Raw genomic sequence first — 27,430 nt, forward strand, 5'->3', positions numbered from 1 at the left:
GACTGTAAGCCACGAAGCACTGTTGTCATCAGCTGATGGGTACCGGGCTGACGTAGACGAAAGCGACGAACTCGACGGCTCAAGAACGCGTTGTGTTTGCTGACCACTCGCCGCTGTGGGATTAGGGACCAAGGAGTTGAATATTGTAAATTTGAATATGGTAAGTTTTGATTATTTTTATTAGCATTTTAAATATGGTCATCAGTCAACTGTGTCGTTTTTGAGTCATATAAATTTGCGAATGGCGGGGGTCGGCCAATTGTTTATGCCATCAGTCCGAGTACCTATGTGCCTAAGTCGATTCCAGGACAAATATCTGTATGGACAAATCTCTGTATGAATGTTTTTAACCAAAAGAAATGAAATAAACATAACCTGAATTGACCTAACCTGACTAAGCCTGTTGCAGCCTTAGTTTGTCCGTATGCGGAAGCTTTACAAAAAAGTGTGATTGACAAAGGTTTGGGTAGGAACAGTAAGTCTTAAAAGTATCGCGCAAAGTACCGGTGGATCCATCAAGCAAGATCGAGGAAAGCCCTGCATAATTTGAAGGTCACCGAATTAATTGACCTGGATAATGGACGAGGATGTCCATTGCTTCGGTGACTCAAATTTAGCAGTCCTTCCATGGTCGGGCTTGATGGATCCCTCACACTGTTTTTTTCCTAGTGGCCCTAACTTATGTTACCGGCCTCGCGTGGAGGGCGGCGTCCTAACTACGCGGTGCGAAAGAAACTGGCCGTCCTAACTAAGACTGGTGGCCACTTTTGCAGCAAGATAACATGGGAAAACCCATATCCATGTACTATGCAATGAATATGGGGAAAAACCCATGATTTTACGTTAAAACACATAAATGACAGTACTTTAAAGCCTGACTATACACTGACAAAAATTTGTCCCGAAATGGAGCAAGTCAATTTTGGGTAAACTTGAACCAGTTTTTATGTTGATGCCCACAGTTCTGTTGTTTGGTTACTGATTTTGTACATTTGATACAGATTTAATATTGTCAATGTCCATGGACAGATGGCCCAATCTTCTATCTGCCCTGTTGCCCAGTGGATATGGGCATTGGACTATGTAGTGAGAGCCGAAGTTTGGTTCATTCTAGCATTCAGCAGTTCACTTCTTCCTGGGATAGTTTGCCGTTGGCCAAAGCAGTTTCAGGCGAACTCTGAACTTGCCCAGACAATCTGCCTGATTGCCACTAGGGCTCCAACCCTGGCCCTAAGAACTCTGAACTGGAAAGTTTTACAAACGAGTTATAACTAATAAGTGGAACCTATCTTGGAATGGGAAATGCAAACCTATTTCTAAATCTCTGAAAGAGATGTGCGAGCTTCAATAAATGAATTTATGGCATTTGTTTCACATGTTTGTGAGCTGGGAGTATATGTTTGCAATATAGGTGTGGTATTGTTCAGACTGGGGTTTAGGCTAAGGATCAGCACTAGGACCAATACTAGGCAGTTTAAGTGAGTCAGTGATAAGTGGATGGACTGTGTCTTGCTTTGATGTGCCTTGGGCTAACCAAACTTCTGCACCCTAAGTGTCACAATGCCACCAAGGATTGCTTCTTATTGTTTGGGGAGCATCCTGATCCTATGCAGCAAGCTATATTCAATTTTATTTGAGCATTATTAATAGAAAGTAGGCAGACTACAGATTCACTCAACAAGCTGGCTTTACAAGTTCTTAATCAGAAAAGCTTGCATTTGCTAGAGATGCTAGATGATATTTTGAAGATAGGTGTATAACATTGTATTCCTAATTTGTTAAGTCAGTCATGCTTTTCTACAAAGTGAGTTTGTGTGTGTGAGTGCACTGTGACTCCCTTCACAAGTAGTAGGTATGTGTGTTGTTGTGACATTGTTTCATTATGTGTGCTGTTCTGACCTCTCTTCAGTGTCTCTGCTGTCGATCTTTTGATTTCTTGATCTTTAGTTCAATGTATGGCGTATTGGTATCCCTCCAGTGTCCATATTGTGACCAGTGCTGACTGCCTCCAATACCTATTATTGTGATCTGTAATTCACTCCTTGCATTATGTGTAGTTACATTTGCAATGGGCTGTTTCACATTCTTCGCATTCTTGTTCTACTTTAAGCCACCCAGTACATGTTTTTGTCTGTCACCAGGCCCTGATCGTTATAGTGTATCGTAGACACTCCCTCTCTTTGACACAGCCCCATGACTCTCCAGTGTGCTCTGTTAATGTCATTTGAGCCTGCCCTCAGTGTATGTGACGAGTTCACCCACAGTAGGTTCAGGGAACTGTTACCGGCCCCTGTGTGTCCCCGTAGTCGGCTAGCTCGCCCTCGGCGTCTGTCTGTGCCGAGTTCGCCCACGGTATGTCCCCCGTTATAGTGCTGACCATCCCTGTCTCCCCTCCTCAGCCGGCTCCAGCGAGTGCCACCTCCGTGGGCGGCGGCGGACGGTCGCCCAGCAAGGGCATGGCGCGCCCGGCCGGCGGCGGCGGCGGCACCGTGCGGCAGCGCAAGCCGGCCTCGGGCGGCAGCGTCACCGCCAAGCGCAACACGGGCGCCGGCAGCGGCGGCATGTGGCGCTTCTACACGGACGACTCGCCCGGCATCAAAGTGTGAGTGGCCGCTGCGCAACTGTGGCCGCTCCTCTTGTCCAACTCTGAGACCGTCTCTCAGTGGTGCTCAGTAACCGGAGGCGCGGGTAGCCACAGTTTCACTTTAGCTCTGGCTGACGTCTCAGTCTTCAAATTTTTGCTCACTTGAAAGAAGTTCGACACTTTTATCGCCGGAGAAATTTGGCGAAGAAATTAGCAGTGCTTACGTTTGAATCTAATCGATACTGACTGTCCACTTGACAGTCGCTCAAGTACGTTTCACCGCACTTGCGATCACAAGTGAACTGTCGTTTGACTCTTTACCCTCCGTCCTCCACAGCGGACCGGTGCCGGTGCTGGTCATGAGCCTTCTCTTCATCGCATCCGTCTTCATGCTGCACATCTGGGGCAAATACACGCGCGGCTGAGGTGCCGCTCCATCGATACGCGGACATTGACATACGGAACACAGAGAAAGGGAGAAGCGACGCCGCGCCATCTCTCTATTTATTGTCGGGCACCGGCGGCGACGCTGTGCATTCCGCTGCGCCGCTCTTTTTACTACCCGAGTGTTGTTGATGTACCTGTTTTGTGACATGTCGGGTCGACAGGCGGCTCATCAGTTGTGTAATAAAGGGTCCATGGGGGTCCGTGGAGATCTGTACCGTCGAGTTTATGGGAGAACGAACACTAGGTGCGGGGGAACGCGGCTGCACGGGGACTTTTATTTCGTGTTTCATGACAGACAGGCAAGGACAGATAATCCGTACATCCTAGTTTTGGCGTAACAGAAGCTACGTAAAACTTCAATGATTTGACGCCAAAAACCTTCAGCTTGTTTCGTAGTGGCGCCTTTGCTAATTTCGCCTCGTTATGGTGCTTCAATGACTAAATATTCCATGATATTGATTGATGTCACTCGCCGACTGTATCGGACTTTCGGGGCTGTATGGACGGCAGTGCTCGGCTTGCTGCTTCTCTATTTCCGTTCGCCGCCAGTGGCCAGTGGAATCAGTCGCTGTTGATTCTCCGCTGTGTCGGTTTTCCTGTCTGTGCAATGCCCGCACCACCGGCTGTCCTCGCCGGGCCGCCGCACGCGAGGTCGGCGGCGACCACCGACTTTCCTATTGCCACGGCTTGGCCTCCTCGGTACATTGATTCCAAAGGGAAATCTACCGGTCCAGTTGTCACCGCGGTACTGGTACTGGTATGGTGTGATGGCGGGCTTCATGATCGAAACTGCTTATTCTTACTGACGTGTTCTGGCAGAAACCATGTGAGGACGCATTGCCCACGACCACGCCAGTTATATTGCACCACCGCGAGTTCCCTTGTTCAGGTCTATTCGGAGATGAACGTTAACCAATCTTCCGGCACGGGCCTCCGTTATGAGTTACCTCCACCGTTTGGGACGCAACCGGTCGCTACAAGATTATACCTGTAGAGCAACGTCGCTACCACCTCGCTCAGCTTGCGACAACAATAGCGCAGCCCGCCCTCCGCAGCGCCACCTGTAGCCGTGAACCAGACCGCTGTTCCCTCCACCACCTCGTGTCGGCGTGTGAACTATTGTCAACATCACGTGAAAAATCCGAGCACTGTCTACTCGAGACATACTCGAGAAGCACTGTCCAAGACTTCCCGGCTCCGGTTTACTTTTCGAATGGACAAAACGGCAAACGCAGCTGTGCGTTTTTATATATTTATTTCATCCAGCAAAACACCAAGAGAGAGTAGAGCGTACATGCATTTCTACCGGCCCACAGTTTCCAGACGCCCTCGTCGAGGCTACAAAAGCGATCCCGTCGTATAGCTAAGGTAGCGCAGAGGTGCCCGTAAACGGGCCACCGTGAGAAAAGGTAGCACGTGGTGATTACATTAATAGATCTGGTTGAATGTCGTAGGCGTGTGTCGGTGTCTCTGGCTATGGCGTTAGGTGCGATCTCCGCGGCGGCGCGGCGCGCGCAGGTCCGCCGCGGGTCGGGTCTCCAGTATCCGGTAGGATGTCCGGGCGGGGCCGATGGGCCGCGTCCGCTCAGTTCTCGGCCACACACTGCTCCACGGGCAGCGGAGTGATCTGGATGGCCGGCTCCGGCATCGGCGTCAGCGGCCACACGGCGTTACGGACCGCCTCGCTGTGGACACAGGGTTCAGATGGGTCAGATGGGTAACAAGGGATGACACAAGGCAAGGGTTCACAAATGGTCCGGTCAGGTAAAATGACAGGACATGGTTAAGACACTGCACCAACTCGCAATTATGCAGATCGCAGTGACTATGTAAACTATATAATATGCACAGATCTGCGTAACCTCCACCGGATTTATGATGCGGCAAGCCCATATCATCGCCCAGGATATCTGGCATGGCGGATGGCGTGGGCGCGGCATATGGTAGTGGGCAGAGAATACTGAGAGAGGGCAGTAGCTGTACCTCAGTTTGGCAGTGATGACGGGGTAGACGGTGGCGCGCGGGAAGCCGTTGAACGTGCCGGCCGCCGACAGCGTGTAGGCGCCCATGTTCTCCCAGACGAGCCAGCTCTGCGGCTCCAGCGGCGGCAGCAGGCACCCCTCGCAGATGCGGTCCATCGAGTCGCACGTGGGGCCCCAGACGGTGGCGGGGATGCTCTCAGCCGGCGCCTCCTGTGGACGGGACGGCGGACGGTCAGGGGTGGATGGTCAGCACTGCACGATAACAGGTTCACTGCAGCACGGGTCCCCAAATACACCAGAATTGCCCGTCCACATCCCACAGCTACACACTGTTCTACGAGTCCCCATTCCACAGTTACACTTCAATATGGGTCCCCAGAGGCCAGAACCTACAGCTACACTATTTTAGAGGTCCTCGCAAGCCGCAATCCACCGGGTCCCTCACATCCCCAGTGTCACACACTGCCCTTGTGCACCCCGTATCATGGCGCTGTGCTCACCTCCAGGGGGCGCGGCACGCACACCAGGTGGTCGTACAGGATGCAGTTGAAGGCGCCGTACACCCCGTCGTTGACATAGTAGTCCACAGAGTCGGCGGCGCGGCGCACGGACGTCACCTGGGTGGCCAGCGTGAACGCCGAGGCGGCCATGTAGCGTCCCGGCTCGGCGATCACCGTCACGCCCTGCGACTCGGGGAAACACTCGTCCAGCGCCGAGTTGATGTAGCCGGCCGCCTCGTCGAGCGAGGAGCCGCGCTCGCCGGCGAACCCGCCGCCCAGGTCGAGCAGGGAGAGCGTGTAGCCCACCTCGGCGGCCTGGTCGAACACCAGTCGCGCGGCGCGGATGGCCCGCTCGTAGACGGCGAACTCGCGGCAGCCGGAGCCCACGTGGAACGACACGCCCACCACGTTGAGGCCCTGGGCGGCGGCCAGCTTCAGGAGGCGCGGCGCGGCGCTCGGCACGGCGCCGAACTTGATGCCCAGCGGACACTGGGCGTCCTCGGCGTCGACGCGGATACGCAGCACCAGGCTGGGAACGGGACGGGATGGGCGGACGACGTCAGACGGGCCACAGCACACACACTGCAGACACGACGGTGTTAATGACAGACATACAAAACACACACGGCAACAACTGACCGAGACAAGCTGACACATCCTGCACCAGACTACCAAAAAAAGCAGAACAAAAGAGAATTGATCTTCTCTAACCCAAAACAGAGCGACATGGGAGGGAAATCAACCAATTAGAACCAACGTCTAATTATTGTTGTTAATCAAAGACTGAAACAGGCATAACTTCGTCAGAGTATGGACAGTTTTACTGTAGATGTTATCAAACACTGAAACAAACGAATTTGTCAGAGAAGGGACCGAAAATGACCAGAACAGGTGACCCAAGCACGTCATTCATACGTGGACTATTCACGGGTCATGAGTTCGTTGTCTCGTCGCGTCCTTCCACATCTGTTGAGCGTGGGTGTCGGCAGGTGACAACATCTCCACGGAGAAAACTGCCGCCACCGCCTAGATTTGAACCGGGGCCCCACAGATGTGACCAACAGCGGGCAACCAGCGATTCCGACGAGCAATCCAGTGACTGTCAGCGATTCCATGCGCAATCGACCGAAACAGAACTGAAATGAACCATGGTTCTCTGGTCAGTTAGGGCATGCGGCGTACATTGACATTCAAACGAAAAAACAGCGATGCTACGAAAATAAGGTCGTTAGTCAGCGCACAACGTTGCGAATGCTTAGCCTCAATAACCCAAACACAAAGCACACACATTAAACAGACATGTCGCTACAGAAACATCACATGACATCATTTCAACGAACACTGCTCCGCACAGAGCCTTCTCTATTTACTGTCGTGTTCGTAGAAGCGAGCACTGGCGTGCTTTCTAGGGTGTCCCGGCCACGGCGGGTTCCCGTCGGACCAGGCAGATCTGGAACGCGCCGGGTCCGCCCAGCCCCTCCACCAGCCTTACCGGATGCCCCCATGGCGCCGCGACCGACCGTCTCAACTGACAAATAACCGACGCGATGCCTAAGATGAATCAGGGAGATGGTTCCTCATTGCTTGGATTGGATTTCAGGAAGAAAAGTAAGTCATTTGAGCTATACATTACAACTCAAAGTCCGACCGAAATCCATAGACGGTAGCCCTCGCGATCAAGAGTATTGTTTGAAGAAGCTAGGCTCAGGAAGAGATACGCCGTCCCGGCAGTAATCTTCAGTTGAGCATAACGAGACTTATTCAAGTTTCGCGTATGTATCGCTAGTGTGTGTCCGCTGATCTTGACGCAAACGCTATAAGCGAATTATTTGCATTGATGCGATATCAAAGGATTTCCCGGTTCCAACCTTCAGTCACGTCAGTCGTGGATATTTCAACAGCGACAACATGAAATGAGTTCCATGAGAAATTTCGTAAAATGACTTCAAACAAGCCTTCAAAATTTCATATCTTCGTGTCAGCAGTTTTAGAACCAACTGCCACTACGTAAACGCTAGAACAGCGGAGCGCTGGGTCAACGCCCGGCGGTTGCTTTCCGACAACAATGCATTAGAATTAGATATTACTCCGATACAGACGTGCCACCCACTGCTGGCATATCGAACAGCCTCCCAAAGAGGGCGGTTTATTTCGCGAAACTCGTGAATTCTTCCGGCGATTCGGCCCATTCGCCGCAGTTGGGGCCTCCTCAGTGCCCCCGGCGGCGGGTTGCCTCACCAGGCTCGGTCCCAGGCACGGGTGACGCGCCGGGCACGTGGCTCTGACCGCGTTCCGCCGGCAGACGACCCTGTTTGCGCAGTCTCGGCGGTGGCGACCTCTAACACAAACAGAGGCGTCGGGTCCAGCAGGACGCTCACCGCGCAGGCCACCAGCCAGGGCACCTCCCGTAGCGGCGGCAGCGACCGGTCTTTCCAGAGACTCCCCTGTCCTCCGGCGGAGCCTGTACGCAGATACCGGGCCCGACTCTCACAGCCGGGAGACGGCGGTTAGCACCGCGCCCGGCCAGTGAATCCCGGCTATCTCCGGACAGGTCCGGAGCTGTCCGGATCGCACCGGCCGCAGCCGGTCCAGCCGTGACGCGGTGTGCTGCGGGCGAGCAGCGACCCCCACCAGAGCGCCAGGGCCGTGCACAGGGTGGCTTACACCCTCACTGGGCCAAACCGCTGGCAGGCCGACCGAGAGCGATCCTATGCTCGCGAAAACCAGCTGCGCACACCGGCTAGAACAAGTTCTATCGAAAGTGCTGCGACGTGAAATAAATGTCTGAAATATGACGACATAGTGCACACCAAATATGGAGAAAATGACCAATGGCTAATTTCAGATCATATTTTATGTATCCTAGCTGACTCCTGACACCTAACATTCATTCTACGAGTATGAATCTTTGTTTCCTTTTCGTTTTCTTTTTAGCTCGAAAAAATAAAGGAACGAAAACTGAAAAAGCGCTTGCTGTATAGAAGGAAACATTTACGAGTCTCTTAAGTGTAGATACAGGCTGAAAACTCTATAATATCGGACAGAACAAATGAAATACGATTTGAAAAAGATTTACAAGTAACCCATTGAAATAATCGAGAAAAAGGTTAAGTGAAAATCAGAGAGAAAAGAAAACAAATGTGTGGCAAAATGAGATTTTTTCATCGAAAAATAGGCCTAACAACAACCCGTTTTCCTTTTAAAAAATAACCATCACGAAGGGTGTTTCGCAAATCGAGTGATGACACTCGGACGCGCTGAGAGATTCAATAATTCGCAAAATATCGCTGTAACTAAGCCAGAAATGTGATTTTTAAGATGTAACAGTTAGTTGATATTTTTAAGATGTAACAGTTAGTTACTATCTGCTCTAGTGAAAAAGTTTTAGTCCACCTCAAGATTCCACCATTTCAGACGTAGGAAACGGAAAATAAGCGCTAAAAATATAGCGAGTTGCCGCTTCTACACCGTTGTAAAAGCCTGAATAGAGTGGAGTGCTGCAACATTTGTTCAGCCCATCCCAAGCGGAATTAGGGCTAATTACGACTCCCTGCCGCGAACTCCTAACTGACGAGCGAGGGTTACCGTTACGACTGCTGCTCCGGAGGCGATGTACTGCTGTTCAGCGCGGTTCATACCTTACAGTGGACCCACCGCCGACTGTGCAGGGAAAGACCCGTCATCGCGCGCGCTGTTGAACACTCTGTTTTAATTACCTGCGGCGGCATCCAGCCTAGCTCTCCCGCGGTACGTCCAGCTCCCCGGTACCTCTCACGCGCGGCTGTGCCCCTCCGTTACCTGTGTGTCAGACCAGTTCACAGGCCGGGTCAGAGGCCGTCGAGAGACCGCCTCGCACCAGAGCGGCCGGCCGGTAGGCCGGTAAGGACCTGTAAGACCCGACCGGTCAGCAGACCTCCAGTGCCACTCCGATCCCAGCGGGCACTCACCGCGCGTTCGGCGCCAGCGTCTGGACCTTGGTGAGCTCGGTCTCGTTGTCGAATGTCATGAGCTGCACGTCGCGGGCGACGGCGTAGCGCAGGTGGGATGCCGGCTTGCACGGGTTGGCGAAGATGATCTGTTCCGGCGGTACGCCCATCTCGGTCATAGTCTGGATCTCGGCCTGGGGGACGGGACACAGGGTCAGTGGTCACAGTCTGATCTCGGCCTGGGGTAGAGACATCGGGTCACAGACTGGATATCGACCCAGTGACGGGACACCGCGCCACAGTCTCTGCTGCTGCCCTGTGCCTGGGACGGGACACTGGGTCACATACTGAATATCGGCCTATCGCCCTATCTGTCTGGGGACGGGCACTAGATCATCGACTGGATTTAGGCTTGTAGTCGCAGTCGCAAGAGACGGTTATGTAATACATTTCGGCCTGAAACATCCCACTGGAAGAAAATGTCTGGAACATGAATGAAACTGAAAACGCATTATATAAAGTCCAGCTGTCAGCAAATCACCCAAACACACCGAAAGCGAGACACGGCACACCGCGAACCAACCTTCGAGGCGCAGTCGAAACCGGCGCCCAGGGCCTTGAGGACTTGAAGTAGAATCGGGTGGTTGTTGCATTTCACCGCTGAAATGGAGCGCAAGACATTCGTCAGGTTAGGAATCGGTCGCAAGAATACGCGCAATTCATTGAGCAATGACGGCAAACAGAATTATATAGATAACCGGAATTCATCCAGCGAAGCAATAACAGAACTACTTGACCAGAACACCACGTACTGACAAGATCAGCCAAATTGTGAGCCCGCCTCCCCTCCGACATCGTTTCATCCAAACCCCTCCCAGGGACACCGTTTCGTCGAGGAACGTCGACCGATCTGGCCCATGACCGTCTGGGGGATGCGGGAACACCGGGGCGGGGCGGGGGAGAAACTGCGCGACACCGTCGGGATCGATCGTGCCATCGGCGGCGGTCCGGCCCGTCGGCTTCGGGTCTGTGCGGATCGAGAACCACCGCAACCACCGCGTCCCACGTGACAAGGAGCTGCCGGGATGTGCCAGATGGAAGGCAACTGGTGGGTGCAACCAGTTGCCGAATACGGGGGATAGAAAAAGAGTAAATGAGAAAAAACGCTCGACTGATGGCCACAGCAGTTGCCCGATACAAAAAAAAAAATGGGAAAAGAAAACTTAGTGGGCAAGATGACAAACACCAGACTGACGGAAAGGAGGAATACAACCTGAACTACTAGAAAACAAAGAAAAGGCATGCATACATAAGAGAAAATGGATCAGTCTCCTGTCCATTAAAGCTTGTTTTCAAGCGGTGACAACCAACACGATTTTTCCAAAGGATGGAATAATGCCCAGGCCAAAAGTACGAACTTACCGTAGAATGGCAGCACGCGGGGTAGTTTCTCTAGCCAGGTGTTATATTTTAGAATGACGTCATCGACGTCAAACAGGTAAAAAGCATCTTCAGTTTCCTGAAAAAAGAAATAAGCATAATCATTGAAATTCATATAGGGAAAAACAGAGCGCGCGAGGCACGGGGCACCCACACCTTCAGAGCGTCCCAGAAATCTTGGAGCCATTTCGGTCACATGTTTCTCGCATGCACACGCATAAAAATAAATTAAACCTTGTCATTTATAAACCACAAGCACCAAAGTTTTGATACATGAGATTTGCGCACGTTGACATTTGTCTCAGCCTCATGAGACCGAACCGAGTCGAAGGAATGAAATGGACTGTTTACAAGCGTAGCAAATCAGGAGAATTTGACGACGAGAATATAACTCGGAGCCCGAAAAAGTCGGCCCATCGCAGCTGCGGTACACTGAGCCAACCTAAGCCAACCTGCGCTTCTCCAAGTCCTCCTTCTATAGAAAACTCCATGAGTGGCTACAAGTTTTACCAACTACGCGAAGAAGTAGCCACTAGCCGCTGATGTGAAAAAAAACATGAGACTGACTGATATTTTTCTTCACATCAACGATTTTTTCTCACTTGGCTCGCAAAACTCGCGAGCGGCTTAAGGCTAAAAATATTCGTAGGCGGCGGTATAACTGTTGATAAAACTCGACTTTGATTAGAATTCAGTAAGGACGGATCCTGCTAATAACGTAAAGATCAATGACCCAACATCGAGAAAAATATTTTTTCAATAAGGACACTGGCAGCCATGGTTCCTTGTCGGCCTTATCGAGCTGGGATCCACTGGAGTAGGTCAATGAACTTGCATGGCCTCCAGTATACCTACAATCTCGATAGAGATCATCACTGAAAGAACATCGAATGTGACATTCAAAATGGGTGTTCCAGGGGCACTGGTACACAGATGTCTCGAATGCTGGTATCGTGTCGCCGTCCTTCGGGTCGGACGGAGGGCGGCTGACGTTCGGGCGCAGGCTGAGTGGAATTTTACACAAAACTGGCTCACTCGGGCCCACCACCCAGTCGCCGCGGTCTAAACGACGGTACCGTGCCGCTCTCAGAGTCGGAAACTGACCAGGATCGCAGCCGACCCGATCCAATCGGTCCTACTTTATATGTAAACCCCGGGAGGGTTTTCTGGGGATCCCCATGGATCCACTACCGCTGTCTTGTTGGCTACTGTACGTGCATTATCGCAGCAAATCACTCCGAAGATTTCGACTGTGGTTGCGTGACCGATATAAAACCTCGTAATCGCACGTTCTACAACACCTATCGACACAGATAAGATCAAAATTCCGACCGATTACTTCTGACAGACAGACAGATAAGGTAGGCAGAAACTTGAGAGCACAAACACTAAGCACTTCAGATGCATTTAACCCTATTCCTGGCGGGGGGGGGGGCCTCAGGAGCCCCCCCCTGAGGTTTTTTGGTTATATCTCCCAAACGCGTTGAGCTAGGAAGCTCAAATTTTCTGACTTTTCCTAAAAGGCTTCTACGCAACATGTCTGAAAATTTTGAGCTGATCTGACCTCAGGTCAGGTCACCAGAGGCGGTTTGGTGACGCTACCTCAGAAAAGTTTGCAATCACGCCAGAGCTAGAGTTTTTGACCGATCAATTTCTTCTCTTCAGGGTTTAGTTAGGCTACCAGTATGTGCAATTTGTATATCTCGGAATTTTGATATCGGTGACCTAAGGTCAGGTCAATTTCGCGACCTCCCCATTATAAGTCAATGGGGGAAAAATCAACTCCCTGTTTTTACCACTAAAACGGGTCGGAATGGCCCCATATACCATACATGACTTCATATACGATCAACCTTCACTACCTTTAGGTCTGTTTTGCTGTTGGGCAGCTGTGAGGTCATGTGACGTCATCAAAGGTCACCAAAGGTTTTTGGCCAATAACTCCGTACAGGAACAAGATACAGACGCGTGGATGGTCTCATTGTGTTCAGCTCGTCAAGACGCATCGAATGATGTACATGATGACCTCGAGGTCACGTGACCTGAGGTCAACCTTTGACCTTGACCTTTCGAGGTCAACATATATATCATTCGATGCGGATTGACGAGAGGATCATGATGATGCCCTTAGTTTGTTCCTATCTTGACTAATTCGAAAGTTATTCGAGAAAAACTCTCTCCATATCTAGTGCCGCCATTTTGACTTTTTCGACCCCTGTGACGTCATCTTTGACCTGACCTGAAAATGACCTTTGTAAAAATTGTAGATCTTGGCCGTGCGTATCCGATGCCGTTTACCGCTTGTCGCTATCTTGCTTCGTTCTCGAGATCTCAGGGGGGGGGCCGAATCGGCCCCCCCGCCAGTTTCTTGTCCCGGCGGAGCCCGCCAGGAATAGGGTTAAATGCGTGTCAGTACACAATAAATAAACGAGAGTCCATGACGAGAGAAAGATTCAATGGCGATTCGTGCCCAGGAAGAAATTTAGTACGGCTCCTCTGAGCAACCACCCATGACTTGACGACATTGCCAACTCAAGCATCCGCCGTTCCGCTGCCAAACATGGATTTCGATGGGGTACCGGGTATGTAATGTTTATCGCATAAATTCCTCGCCATCAGTGTGCCTGCTCAATGTCTGTTATGTGGCCATTTATGTAATCGAGGTGACCTCGCCAGGTCGCCGGCTGGGGCCCCGTTTCGGGGGCGGCGCCGGGGCAGAGGGCAGCCGGCCACGTGGCCACGCGCCGGCCGCGTGACGACGAGCGTCGCCTGTTACCAGCCGCTCGAGCCGGCTGGCCGGGGGCGGGCCGACCTGGCCAGACCCGTACCAGGAGCGACAGGCCATACCCGTCCCAGGAGCCACGGGACCGGGTCGGCGCGGACCAGGGGACCACTCCCAGCCGCCGCCGACCAGCGCCGCCGCCGCTGGCCGCGGGCTCTCGTCATCTCGGCTACACAATCTCGGCTAACACGTCAACGACCCCCGAACGGAAACACGTCAGGTACCTACTTCATTGTCAGAACGATTACACAAGCCGGAAGCTAGGGACAAGTCGTGTAAATGAGGTAATAAGGCCATTGGGCTAGGCTGGTGCGAGTTCCAAAGCTCGGTGCAACAACAGAGTGTAGGAGGAATTTTACCCTGTTCGATCCGACAATTACTAGCTTCCCTGCAGCGCTTCAATTTCCATGTTCGGCTTTCAGTTCGATAATATCCTTTCATCAATGCTTCGATACATTATGAACAGCAGCTTTTCTACTCCCAATTAGCATTCGTGCAGCATTTGATTCTACAAACTCATTTGATGTCCGTGGCACTAAAAACAAGCCCCCCCCCCCTCTCCCGCCCGGCTGGATCCAGGCTGTCCGTGTTCCGTAGCTCGCTGGACGCACCAGCTGGCAGTGGCACCCCTGTGACGTCACAGATACGTCAGCAGCACGGCCGCAGCAGCCTGCTGTTACATGTCCGGCGTACCGCACTGAAGCGGCGTGTCTAAACACGCAGACCATCCCCAGGCTGCTACGCAGACAACAGGGGAAGACAAGATTATCAGAAGACGAGGGACAGACTCTGACAAAGGATGAGATGATAAAGAGACAACAGGTGCGAGAGAAAAAAAATAGGACGGGATGACTAGGAACGATAGGGACAGACTCAGAAAGGATGAGGCGAGAGACGACAAGGGGCGACAGAAAAGATGGACGAGATGGCACGTAGGCAAAGAACGCGAACCACATCAAAAGTCCGGTCGATTCTCGGCCGGGTGACATAGTAATACAGTGATATAGCGATATTCGGACAGGGGGGATCAGGGATGTCGTTCAGCACGGCAAGGTCCCTGAGAGGGTCTGACGCCAGACGGTATATCGACCAAGTACACGCCAAAGACGGCCACGCTGTCAGCCCACCAGAGGAACAGGAGCGAAAGTCGAAGGGCACACGTAACAACGCCAAGCGCTACCACCGACGGGATATCGAACACCGGGGCACCAGTTAATGACTTAGAGACATCCGCTGTAGGTAGCATGACAGCCATCAGTGATTCGAAATCGTTCTAAGGCGACAAGATACCTGATGTCTAGATACTGATGACATATGGCAAGAAGTGGTGTCATGTTAACGTGCTTTCACAACACCCGCCTGTTTTGTAAATGCTCCTCCAATGTCACGCCGAGCTCAGCATCACTGCTTTCTGATGATTTGTGAGTTGTCTGACTGTAGGCTGTTTACGAGAGGAAAAAACATACGGAGCGCCTACTAAAGACCGATTTGCCGTTATGAAATACAAGCTCTACCAAATTGATGGACATTGGATAGCGTCACTCACCGAACTAATACCTTATAACTATTGCAAATTACAGGATATTTTCGCCACCGACGTATGTTGAAAAGGTTCAGTTAAAACTGTGTATAATTGTGGCCTAATGAGAGCCTAAAGCGCGAGGGACTGTTAATGCATGTTTACGCCAAAACTTGAAATGCATCAAAACGCATGAATAAAAACAATGCAGATAATTTCGGAATCATTTTCAGCAAAAAAACGTCAAATTTTAAAAAGTTTTTGCCCTCTGGAGGCTCAACTGTTGACCCTAGGCCAAATCTGAGTACTTTAACCAGAAAGAGCTGTGATCGAAAAATGACCTTGATAATTCTAAAAGATCCATACTGCGCTATTAAAATGCCTTGTTTTTCAGTCTTTCTTAGCTTTAGAAGTTTCCGTCTTCCGAGATAACTGGGTGTGGCCAAATACGCCCTCCCCCAAGACAAAGTTGGTTTAGACCCCCATTTTCTTGGCACGTGTTAAATAGTCCATTTCAGAGGCTGCGAGAGTGGCGAATGTTCTAAACGCTGCCCCCTGGATTTACCAGTCTGATTTCAAAATTCGATAAACCACCCAGCATTGAGGACACCGCCCCGTTTTCGTCCGGTTTGCACTCACCCGAGAGATTTTGGAGACGAGTTGTTGGCAGACGGCCGGGGACATAGTGGGGGAATCCACCACCATGACCTCGGCCGTCTGCTGCGGAGAGTTCTGCTTCATCGGTGGGTAACGGCGGCTAACGACGGGACGGCGGAGCGAGCGGCGACGGCGGGCGTCTGCAACACGGGGACAGAGTCAGAGCACCGCCGGACGGAGTCAGCCCACCGCCGCACAGAGGGACACGGGAGCAGAGTCGGTCCACTGACAGTCAGAGGCCACTGATGGACAGCAAGAGGCTACTGACGGACAGCTAGGTATTTAGGCCACTGATGCATCGCCAGACCATGCTGATGTATCTCCACCTCACAGTGAGACATCAACTCACACACATGGGAGATGTGGGACCAGTCCAGAAAAGCAGTGCAAAAGTTTTACTGGAGATGACATACTGGAATGCTATTAGGAGAATTTGTGCTAGTTTGAACAAGTTTTCCAGGGCTTTGGCCCAAATCATTTACCAAATCTAAGAACTTTCAGATGAAATATTTGCTGTAACTTTAAATATCAGCTATGTAGACCAAGCTATTGAACATAAAAATTAGCATATCTGTTCTTAGCTCTGAAGCAATGGCTCCTGTCAGGTCTCACCTGTTAACTGTGGGCCGGTCTAGGTCACTGGAAGTTGTCAGAACCAGGGCGGGAGTCCGCTAGGCACCAACCAAGAGTTGACGGTGAACAGGACGAAGCCAATCAGCTCCGGGTAGGCAGGCAGCAGCTCAGGCTCAGTCTGATGGCAGTGAGGGTTCAAAGTAAAAAAATACAAAGTCATGGCTTCAAAAACATTTATAATGAGCTCAAAGTTCTCACAGCTTATAATGCATAGTAATTTCTTAATAGGTCAAATTCTAGCATGTTTAACTGAAGTCTTTAGTAATAAGATTCAATATTCATAAAAAGAATGCCTATTAGGTACTCAGGACTCGATACAGATAGCTTACAACACAAATCCAAATGTCAAATTAAATGTTTTCAAGCATTCCTCCTAGCTAATATCACCACATCCCTCACATGACTGTGACTTTATCAAGGATGTTTCTAGGCAGATCAAGAGTAAAAATCACTTTATGTTGCAGCAGTTGCACAAGAAGCAGTCGAAAGTCAGGAGATCTCCAAGCTGAAATGTTTGATATCGATATTAATCAGAACTCAACTATTAAAATAGTAAGGTTTGGTATCTGGTTCCTTATCATCATCATAATGAAACTTAACACCAAAAGCGCTCAATTAAAAATTAATCATATATCAATAGACATTGACATTTAGACAATGGCCATACCTCTGCGAAGCTATCCTCTTCCCACCACTTGTGTGGGTTTTTCTCTAGGACAGGAATCTTCAAAACTTTGAGTCACGTTAGAAAAAGAAGGGAAATGCTGATGTTAAAACCACAAAATTAGGAACGATGTATCACCATCCAATGATCGATGACGAGAGCCGCTGATCCGACACCACACTCCACCGCGCCCCGCACGAAAATGACCGCAGTCGACAAGGTTTTGATTTCAGCTCAGATCACGAGTCCCTCGCCGCGCTGATCCGAACGCCTTTGGCCCCGCCCATTTATTGCGTCACTATGGCAATCAAGCCATGGTACCCATACTCTACAACAGCCGAGACGGTAGAGTAATAAATAAGGCTGAAAAAGAAACTTACATGAGGCTTGGATTTTAAAATTGTTTTTTCCATTTGATTAAAATGGCGAAATAGACGTAAAAATTATGAAAGTGTCAGCAGACACCATCTAATGTAGTACCTACAACCTACCTAAGATCCGCTCTCATTGGCTAGCTACCAGGAGCGCAGCCAAGGGGGGGGGCACACTGGGCTTTAGCCCCTCCCAAATTTAGCAGGCGCCCTTCCACGATCATTTCGGGGAGCCGAAGGCGCCTTTCTAATGTCCAGCACTCTAAGCGCCCTCGACGGTAAGCCATTGCGGTACATCATGCGGCACTGGTTTACAATTTTGTATCTCTTTGTGGGTGAAGATGCACCCCCAATCCTGAACTGCCGGATATACACCCCCAGTCTCCTGACCATCTAGCGCCCTCCTCATCTTCAGCGCCCTTCTGTCTGTTCGGCGCCCCTCTGATCTGTCGGCGCCCTTCTCGCCATTCAGCGCTAATTCAAAAAGGGCCTATCGGCGCCCTTTTCACATTCGGCGCCCTCCGGGCTGACCAGTCGGCGCCCTAATGGTCCTTACCACACAGCATCCTCATGATCCGCCTGCGCCCTCCACACTTGTCGGCGCCCTCCTGACCTGTCAGCGCCCTCCTTATCGTATTACAGCGCCCTCCTCACCGTACAGCGCCCTCCTGACCTGTCGCCGGCCTCCTCACTGTATAGCGGCCTCCTAACCATACAACGCCCTCCAGACCGGCGCCCTCTGCGTTTAGCGCCCTGCTGATAAGTCGGTGCACTTTTCACCGTAGAGGGCCCTCCTTAGCTGTAGGCGGCCTCCTGACTGTATATCGCCTTCCTCACCTGTCCACACCCTCCTGACTTGTCAGCGCCCTCTTCACTCGTAAAGTGCCCTTCTCATCGTATAGCATCATCCTCACCATACGGCGCCCTCCTGACCTGCCGGCGCTCTCCTCACCATACAGCGCCCTGCTGACTTGTCGGCGCCCTCCTCACGTAGCGCCCTCCAGATCTGTCGCAGCCCTAGTCATCACCGTGCAGTGCCCTCCTCACCTGTCGGCGCCCTCCTCGCCTGTCGGCGACATCTTCGCGTTCTGCGCCCACTGACCACTTGACCAGTCGGCGCCTTCCGCAATGTATAGCGCCCTCATCACCATACAGCGCCCTCGTGACCTGCTGGCGCTCTCCTCACTATGCATCGTCCTCCTGACCTATCAGCGCCCTTTTCACCGTAAAGCGCCATCCTGACCGGCGCCCTCCTCACATTACAGTGCCCTAGCCCCACTCGCCGATTATAATCGTTCTTTTCACCATACACTCCGGACCTGTCAGCGCCCTCTTCACGTTACCTATGTTGTTTACTGACTGTGGTAGGTAAGTTCTGATCATTGTGTGATGTGTTTAGTTGTGTATTATGGTTTTCCATGATCCGTCATATTTTGTGAATTGCCGTAGAAGCTTGAGCTTGAGAGAAGGTGAGCTTCAGAGCAAACCAAGTTCAGTTTAAACTAATTTTGTTTAAAGTCTTGTTTAAAATGTTGGCTTCGCATAATAACAAATATAACCTTGCACGTGAAACATCCAGTTTTTAAGTTTTTACAACTATTTACAATTATAAAAGCGTTAGGGAACGAGCCAATGTTTAAAGCGATTTAGGCGTCAACTACACCTTTTCACTCTCAACTTAAAGGGACCCTCCCACCTTCAAAAAAGTTTATGAATTGGCATGAAAGCGATGTCGCTCGGTTCAGAAAGAGCGAAAACGAATATCTACCAAATTTCACCGAAAAATATTCACCGGTTTTCAAGATATTAGACTTTTACTTTTGTTTACTTTTTGGGATCTCCGCTGTTCCCAGCGACTTTATTTGAAAGTGCGGCACTTGTTGCGCGCAAAGCAGCATATACCACCGCGTGCTACAAAACGTTTTAGTCAAACATTTAAAATCGTTAGATATCTGCGCTGACGTCACACATTCAGAGGGGTATTCCTATGCATTAGCCCCTCTGAATCAAAATGCTGCAATTTTGAAATTCAATATTTCCGATTTAAGGCATTTCTCGATGTTGTGAGTGCCGAAACCGGTAATTGTGAGCCAGGGACCCCACTTTGGCTATCTCAACTCAAATCTAATGTTAAGGTGGGAGGGTCCCTTTAACCCGCGCACCGACGGGGGGGCGGATATCCGCCCCCCCCCCCTGAGGTTTTTCGCGAATAGCGGGAAAACCGCGGCGCGTAGCGCCGCGAAATTTGTTATGACTATTTCCTCATCAATTTTACATATGGTGTGCAAGTTTGAACCTCCTACCTTTCAAGGTCAGGTCACCAGGTCACTTTGAAAGACCCAACCTCGTCACTTTTTGCAACTTTGTCACCGTGCCAGAGCTACAGTAGATGTCGGAGGCCTTTGAAAGTCGCAGGATGTTATGAGGTCATTAGTAGCTACAATTTGTATATCTCGGAATTTTGATATAGGTGACCTAAGGTCAGGTCAATTTCGCGACCTCCCCATTATAAGTCAATGGGGGAAAATCAACTCCCTGTTTTTACCACTAAAACGGGTCGGAATGGCCCCATATACCATACATGACCTCATATACGATCAACCTTCACTACCTTGAGGTCTGTTTTGCTGTTGGGCAGCTGTGAGGTCATGTGACGTCATCAAAGGTCACCAAAGGTTTTTGGCCAATAACTCCGTACAGGAACAAGATACAGACGCGTGGATAGTCTCATTGTGTTCAGCTCGTCAAGACGCATCGAATGATATACATGATAACCTCGAGGTCACGTGACCTGAGGTCAACCTTTGACCTTGACCTTTCGAGGTCAACATATATCATTCGATGCGGATTGACGAGAGGATTACGATGATGCCCTTAGTTTGTTCCTATCTTGACTAATTCGAAAGTTATTCGAGAAAAACTCTCTCCATATCTAGCGCCGCCATTTTGACTTTTTCGACCCCTGTGACGTCATCTTTGACCTGACCTGAAAATGACCTTAGTAAAAATTGTAGATCTTGGCCGTGCGTATTCGATACCGTTTACCGCTTGTCGCTAGCTTGCTTCGTTCTCGAGATCTCAGGGGGGGGCGGTCATCCGCCCCCCCGTCGGTGCGAAGTTGGCGCAGACCCCCGTCGGTGCGCGGGTTAAAATAAGTCACACTCGAATTAAAAAAAAGGTCAAATTCAAATTAAAAAAGGTCACAATCAAATTAAAAAAGATCACACTCAAATTAAAAAAGGTCACATACAAATTAAAAAAGACAACATTCAAATTAAAAAAGCTCACATTCGATTTAAAAAAGGTCACATTCAAATTAAAAAAGGTCACATTCAAATTAAAACTGTATTTCGTTTACCCTTTTCCAGCCATATATTTTGGCAACCGCTTGGCCGATTCATCAGCGGTCTGCAGAGCATCAGATAGCCCAATAATTTTAAAAACTGAATAATTGTTTTGATGTATCCGGGTAACCGTCCCGGCGCGTGGCTGTCTCTCAAATGCCAAATCAGGAGCGTTTAAATGGCTTCTCTCACAAGTCACAAATCTTTGCAAGTATTGGAACGATTATTATGAAACTCATGGCATGTATAACTATTCTATTTTACTTACCTATTTGGGTTCCATGTGGCAATAAATTATCATGTGTCACGGTCGGGGTGTTGTTGCACGTTTGCATGTGTGGGACCCGCTTATGTAGGTATCTCGAGAACAACAAGGGCGATTGCACTCAGAGATGTTACACAGAAGGGGACCGGCTGTCTGGGTGACTAGCATGTCAGTTGCTGTCTCATTTTGCACATGCGCACGTGTTGAGACGAATTTTGCATATCAAGGACGGCTAGGCCGATGGGACTCAAAGCTCGTATGCCGCTAGGGACAGCTATTTGGGTATCCCCTATCCCGTTGATGTCAGGCTCTCACTTTGCATATACGCACGTGCACGCGCAGAGCACTACATATACCTACCAGCCTCCAAACACCCACAGGGCTACATGGACACACATCGAGTACACATAAGTTAAGTGTAACGTGGATACTCAGATTAATCATTACTCTGCGCATGTGCTGACCCTAACTGAAATCAACGGGATACCCAAATAGCCTGTCCCTAGCGGCATATGAACTTTGAGTCCCATCGGCCTAACCGTTCTTGATAGACAAAATTCGCCTCAACACGTGCGCATATGCAAAATGAGACAGCAACTGACTTGCTAAAATCACCCAGACAGCCGGTCCCCATCTGTGTAACAGCTCTGAGTGCAATCGGCCTTGTTGTTCTCGAGATACATAAGCGGGTCCCACACATGCAAACGTGCAACAGCACCCCGACCGTGACACATGATAATTTATTGTCACATGGAACCCATATACAGGGTGTCTCAAAAGTTCGTTTACACATTTCACATGTCAATAAAGCATATAAGAACCGGCCAAAAATCTAAGGTTTTGGTGTCCGTGTGTACACTAGACAAATATGCATGCTTTGACAACTGATTCGGAAGGTTGGAAACCAAACCCTTTGCTGTATCTCCAAAAACATTTGCCCATACCGATTTTCGTCACTCCGTCAGCTGCCGGAGGCTGATAAAAGGTTACTGCAGCTTTCAAGCTCTTGTAGGGGAATCCCCCGCAGTTTCTGCGTCGGATTTAGGTTTGACGAGCTCCCCGGCAACATCCGCTTCTCCCTGAAAGCCGATAGCTTGCATCGACACCATCCGTGAGTATTTTGTAGGTCTTCTCTGGCGCTAACTCCTTCATGAATGACTGGCGCCGACCTCCCAAGCACCATTTTCCTTTTCAAAACAACCCCATTCCTGAACAAATGGGAAGTGCCAGGGGCAAATTTTTCGCAGCATATCGTAGCAGAATGTGTCTGCCATCTGTTTCTTAGACACATTTTGCAAAATTTGCAAATCCCGAACGCTCGTCATTCCCAATGCCAAGACCTTCGCTGGGTTCCGGAGTGTTTTCCTCAGGAGAGGTTCTGCTTTGTAAACGGCCAAAACCTGTCCATCGTGCGGTTTTGTCCGGATTTTGTGTGTAAAAGAAAGCTATTTGCTCCAGATCTGCCTCTTGAAACTTCGTTAGATAAAACTTTACATTAATTGACACTTTTGAAGGGTCACTTGTCCTCGGCATTGACGATTTTCGCATTATTTTCCCTCAAAATTTAGCGTTATAGATATTATAAACAATTTTAAATGATATTTTGTCTTTATTTTATGATGACCTGCAATTTTTGAAACTGGGTAACCTCTGTCTGTGAGCTTCTAGTCAGTTTTCAATAGTTAGGACTGCATTTTCAGCTGCTTTCCGGAGCACGAGTCTGCTGCGGTACAAGGGTCGTTCAAAGCGCTGTTAGTCTCGCATGGTTTTGTCCTTCAAAAATTTTAGCCACCGTTTTTATTAGATGACCATCATGTTGTACTCATCCTCGCCGACACTTTGCCATGTGTCATTTCCGACCAAACCATTCCCATTACTCGTGAAGCAGAGAGTTTCTCAGCCGACCCGAGTATGCGACCTCCATTTTCATGCCTGATCCATGGTCAGAGGTAGACCCTTTTTGTGAGCTCATGAAGGGTCGAATGCGCTTGAAAACAATGAAGCTGCTTGAGGAAGGTTGTTACCAATGCCCATGCAAAATTTCGACTGTTAATTTCATGTTGATTCAGAATTATTGACAAAAAAGCATGGCTGGTACCTGTAAGCGAACTTTTGAGACACCCTGTAGGTAAGTAAAATAGAATAGTTATACAAGCCATGAGTTTCATAATAATCGTTCCAATCCTTGCAAAGATTTGTGACTTGTGAGAGATACCATTTAAACGCTCCTGATTTGGCATTTGAGAGAGAGCCACGCGCCGGGACGGTTACCCGGATACATCAAAAAAGCTTTTCAGTTTTTTTTTTTAATGATTGGGCTATCTGATGCTCCAGACCGCTGATGAATCGGCCGGGCGGTTGCCAAAATATATGGCTGGAAAATGGTAAACGAAATACAGTTTTAATTTGAATGTGACCCTTTTTAATTTGAATGTGACCTTTTTTAAATCGAATGTGAGATTTTTAAATTTGAGTGTGTTCTTTTTTAATTTGTATGTGACCTTTTTAATTTGATTGTGATCTTTTTTAATTTGATTGTGACCTTTTTTAATTTGAATTTGACCTTTTTTAATTTGAGTGTGACTTATTTTAAGTTGAGTGTAAAAAGGTGTAGAAATAGAACACTTTCCGGAAAATAAAGGCATGACAACGTTTCCAGCGCCTGAAATTTTCGGCAAACATCCATCGAGCACGTCAGTGCTATTGGCCCGACCGGCAAACTATTCACTCATCTTATTCACTCTCATTCAACGCATTCACTTATCACTATCGTCCTTGGGTCGGTCGTAAGCCGGACGACGCTTGACACCAGAATTTGAGACCTGAATTTGAGCCGAAGGACGGAGGAACTGAGCCAGGCGGGGCTATCGAATACGGTTTGACAGGTACTACGAATACCCGTCACGAGTCCACGACCCCTACCGGTTGACCTGACCTGACCTGACCTGACCTGACCTGACCTGACCTGACCTGACCTGACCTGACCTGACCCGACCTGGTCTAAACGCTTAACGACATCATCTGTGATCAAAACTAACACGATATTCGTGATCAGCACCCCGTAAAACCCCGTAGCAGCCACGCTTTACGACTTTCTAACAGGTCCCGATATTCCCAATTTTTGGGTCATTGACCTGACCTGGGAGGTCAACCGATGACCTAGGACCTTAAAATTGGGTAGGTATCATTGGCTTCCTCTCGTGACGGGCAACACGCTCGTTTTTTCCGCGAAGCTCTAGCTTCATCAGGGGCCAAACGCGAGGGGGGGGGGCGTACCAACCCCCCCCCCTTGTGCCCCGTCGAAGGACTCAAAATGGCCTGTGCCGGCGAGGGTTAACATTAGCCCTATGGGCGTTGCATGGAAAGAATGGGACCAAAAGTCGGCAGTGCCCCCCCCCCCCCTTAATTGAAGGTGTTCCGCCGCTACTGCTAATCTCTTTTACAGCAAATATCTTCATTTTATGAATCTGTTTCAGTGTTTTAATCGATGATACTCTCTAATAATACGACAAAGCAGGCATATAAGCAATTAGTGTAACCCTAGCTGATAGCTACTAAGAGTCACACTGAACCTGATTTGACCAAATCTGCACCTAATCTGTACCAGATGTCCACCAAATGTGTACCAGATGGCCGTCGTGAAAACGGCTAATACTACTAAAATCACTTTTTAACCACCCTTCCTCACGAACATCAGTAAAATTACAATAAGTAAGCAGGCTCAGGATAAGAAAACACTACATTTTACAAAAAAAAAAACACTCCTTTAGTACGTATTCGACATCGCACACCAATATAAATAGCACCATCGTGTTCCTGAGCTCAAACTGCATCCGATAGACACCTTTTTGTAAAAATATTTCAACTTTGAAATTTGACCTCCTTTGACCTGAAAGTGGCCTGGCCTAAGCTAAATTCAACTCAAAAGGACCTCGAATGACATAAACGACATCGAATTCGAAATCTTTGGCCTAAATGGACCACAAAACATGTGTCACGTGACCGATGCATGACATAAGATTTCCGTGATCTGTGATGACCTGACCTTGACCTGAAAATCAAAGGGCAAGTTTGGTGCCCTCGGGACTATCTAAACCATCTGTTCACGAGTGTATAAACAAAAAATGAGCCCGATCTGACTTTAAGACGGCGGCCAGAGCCCAAAAAGTGAACAAGCCATTTAGGGGAAAGTGGGGCGCCCTCCTAACCAATTGCGCCCACCAACATTTCCACGAATTCAATGGCATGTTAAGAATTTTGTGATCGAAAACAATATTTTCACCACTGGATAATTCATTTTATGGCCCAAGCTCTCCGACGAAGCCAATCAGCAGGGCTTATTACGCCATCAAATATGTTACGGCGTTTTCTTAGCTTTTCTGCAGTATTTTGAACCGTTGGCTATAAAAATATGCGATACGTGTGCGACTTTCAGAGTGATATTTAGAAAGAAAAACCTTTTCCATTATATTTCTCTAAAACAGTAAATATCATTCAGCATGTTTATGATAAGTTCTACACTTTTATTAAAAAGTACCTCAATTTCAATTGCGCCCATGGCAATTGCGCCAGGGGGGCGCAAATAGAATAATGGTGTAGCTATTGTATCACAACAGTATGAATGCATTATTAACTGATTGTAATAAAGAAGGAGTTTAATGCTAGGCAGGGGAGCAGCCCGCTGTCGCCAGTCCGCAAATTAGTTAACTATTCAAACTTATAATGCAGCTGCCATTTAGGCTACGAGCTTGTGGTGTAATTGACAAAATACGGCATTTTCAACATGGACTCAGGCGTGAGAGGTGATAGCTATGATAAAAAAGTAAAAACTGATGCCAAAAAGTTGTCGAAACGATAAAAATTATTGATTTTGAGAGAAATGATTAAAAATTCTACCGTATAGGCACATACGCTCACATATATCTAGTCGGTTACATTAAACATTTTCGTTGCACTTTTACGAGCATACGGACACATTATTTACCTGGGCAAAAAAAACATCGCGATTTATATCTATATTTATTATTTATCCAGCCTGATTAACATTATAAATGTTTAAGTAAGCCACAATGACATTAGACTGCCGGGGTGTATGCATTCCGTCTCATTCGCTTAGCCATGTTTAACCCACGCATGACTGGGGGGGGGGGGGCTCTACAGAGCCACCCCCTCATGTTTTTCAGCAATATTTTCTACATCGTTTGACGGATCAACACAAAACTTGCATTACCCTCAGAGGCATCAATTTGACATCTTGTGTTAAAATTTCAACTTTCTAGCTACCATAGTTTAGCCGGAAATGACGTCATGCAGAGTGACGTCATGTCGGCCGATTTTCATGCAAAATACTGAAATACGGCAAACGCTCTCAAGAGCTCAGTTTAAAAGCTAGATCCATTTTCTTTGCCTGAGTGGACTACAAATACACTTAGCTATCAAACTACTATCTCGAATTTTCGAAATTTTGAAAATTTTGAAAAATATGTATTTACAATTACAAAAAATATATTTTTTGATTTAAAAAAATGACATTTCGCAAAAACCGGAACATATGTGATAGAACACACACTCATAGACTACCTTTGCAAGTTTGATCCCAATGTCTTCAAAAATAGCCAAGTTATTCGCATTATTGTCAAAATTTTACAATTTTATGTTTTTTTCAAATCCATTTTTCAGTATGTTTTCGACGTCATACAGCAATATAAATGGCATTATCGTGTTCCTGAGCTCAAACTGCATCTGATAGGCACCTTTTTTGTTGAAAAATTTCATTTTCAAAATTTGACCTTTTCTGACCTGAAAGTGACCTGACCTCCGGTAAATTCAGCTGACAATGACCTCAAATGACACAGACGACACTATTTTCGAAATCTACGAGTAAAATGGACCATAAAACATGCGTCACGTGACCGATACATGATATACAATTTTCGTGACCTAGGATGACCTGGACTTGACCTTAAAAATTCGAAGTAAAAGTTCGGTACCCTCAGGGTATCTAAGGCATCCGTCAAGGAGTGCGTAAACCAAAAATGAGCCTGATCGGACCAGCGCGGCGGTCCGGCGGTCAGAGCCTAAATTGTGAACTAACAAAAATGTCGATAATTTTTACTTTGACCTGACCTGTGACGTCATCGGTGACCTCGAGGTCAATGAAAATAGGATTCGTTCGACAGTTTTTCCAGGGCTATCAGACGCCGTTTGAATTTTGAAGATCGGCTCAGTAGTTTCGGAGATAGGAGGGGGGGCTCTGGAGAGCCCCCCCCCCCCCCCCCCAGTCACTCGCGTTATGGAAAATACCCCAGTCATGCGC

General features: G+C 48.7%; 2 protein-coding genes across 2 annotated transcripts; one reads left to right on the forward strand and one right to left on the reverse strand.

Annotated features, from left to right (window-relative positions):
• LOC122384113 (protein transport protein Sec61 subunit beta-like) lies at positions 1–3,244 on the forward strand. The gene is made up of 3 exons (XM_043371146.1): positions 1–160; positions 2,400–2,602; positions 2,922–3,244. Exons 1-3 carry the CDS (start codon positions 158–160, stop codon positions 3,007–3,009), a joined length of 294 nt encoding a protein of 97 aa, XP_043227081.1. The 5' UTR covers positions 1–157; the 3' UTR covers positions 3,010–3,244.
• Positions 3,245–4,269: 1,025 nt separating this feature from the next.
• On the reverse strand, positions 4,270–17,389 carry LOC122384123 (ornithine decarboxylase-like). Its single transcript, XM_043371156.1, has 9 exons — positions 17,138–17,389; positions 16,450–16,588; positions 15,820–15,977; positions 10,862–10,958; positions 10,023–10,099; positions 9,461–9,633; positions 5,514–6,042; positions 5,015–5,223; positions 4,270–4,716 (listed from the first exon to the last, which is right to left on the reverse strand). Exons 3-9 carry the CDS (start codon positions 15,919–15,921, stop codon positions 4,617–4,619), a joined length of 1,287 nt encoding a protein of 428 aa, XP_043227091.1. The 5' UTR covers positions 15,922–15,977; positions 16,450–16,588; positions 17,138–17,389; the 3' UTR covers positions 4,270–4,616.
• Between the last annotated feature and the right edge of the window lie 10,041 nt (positions 17,390–27,430).

The sequence above is a fragment of the Amphibalanus amphitrite genome, unplaced genomic scaffold, assembly GCF_019059575.1.
Source record: "Amphibalanus amphitrite isolate SeventyFive unplaced genomic scaffold, NRLGWU_Aamphi_draft 000014F_arrow, whole genome shotgun sequence".
NCBI lineage: Eukaryota > Metazoa > Arthropoda > Thecostraca > Balanomorpha > Balanidae > Amphibalanus > Amphibalanus amphitrite.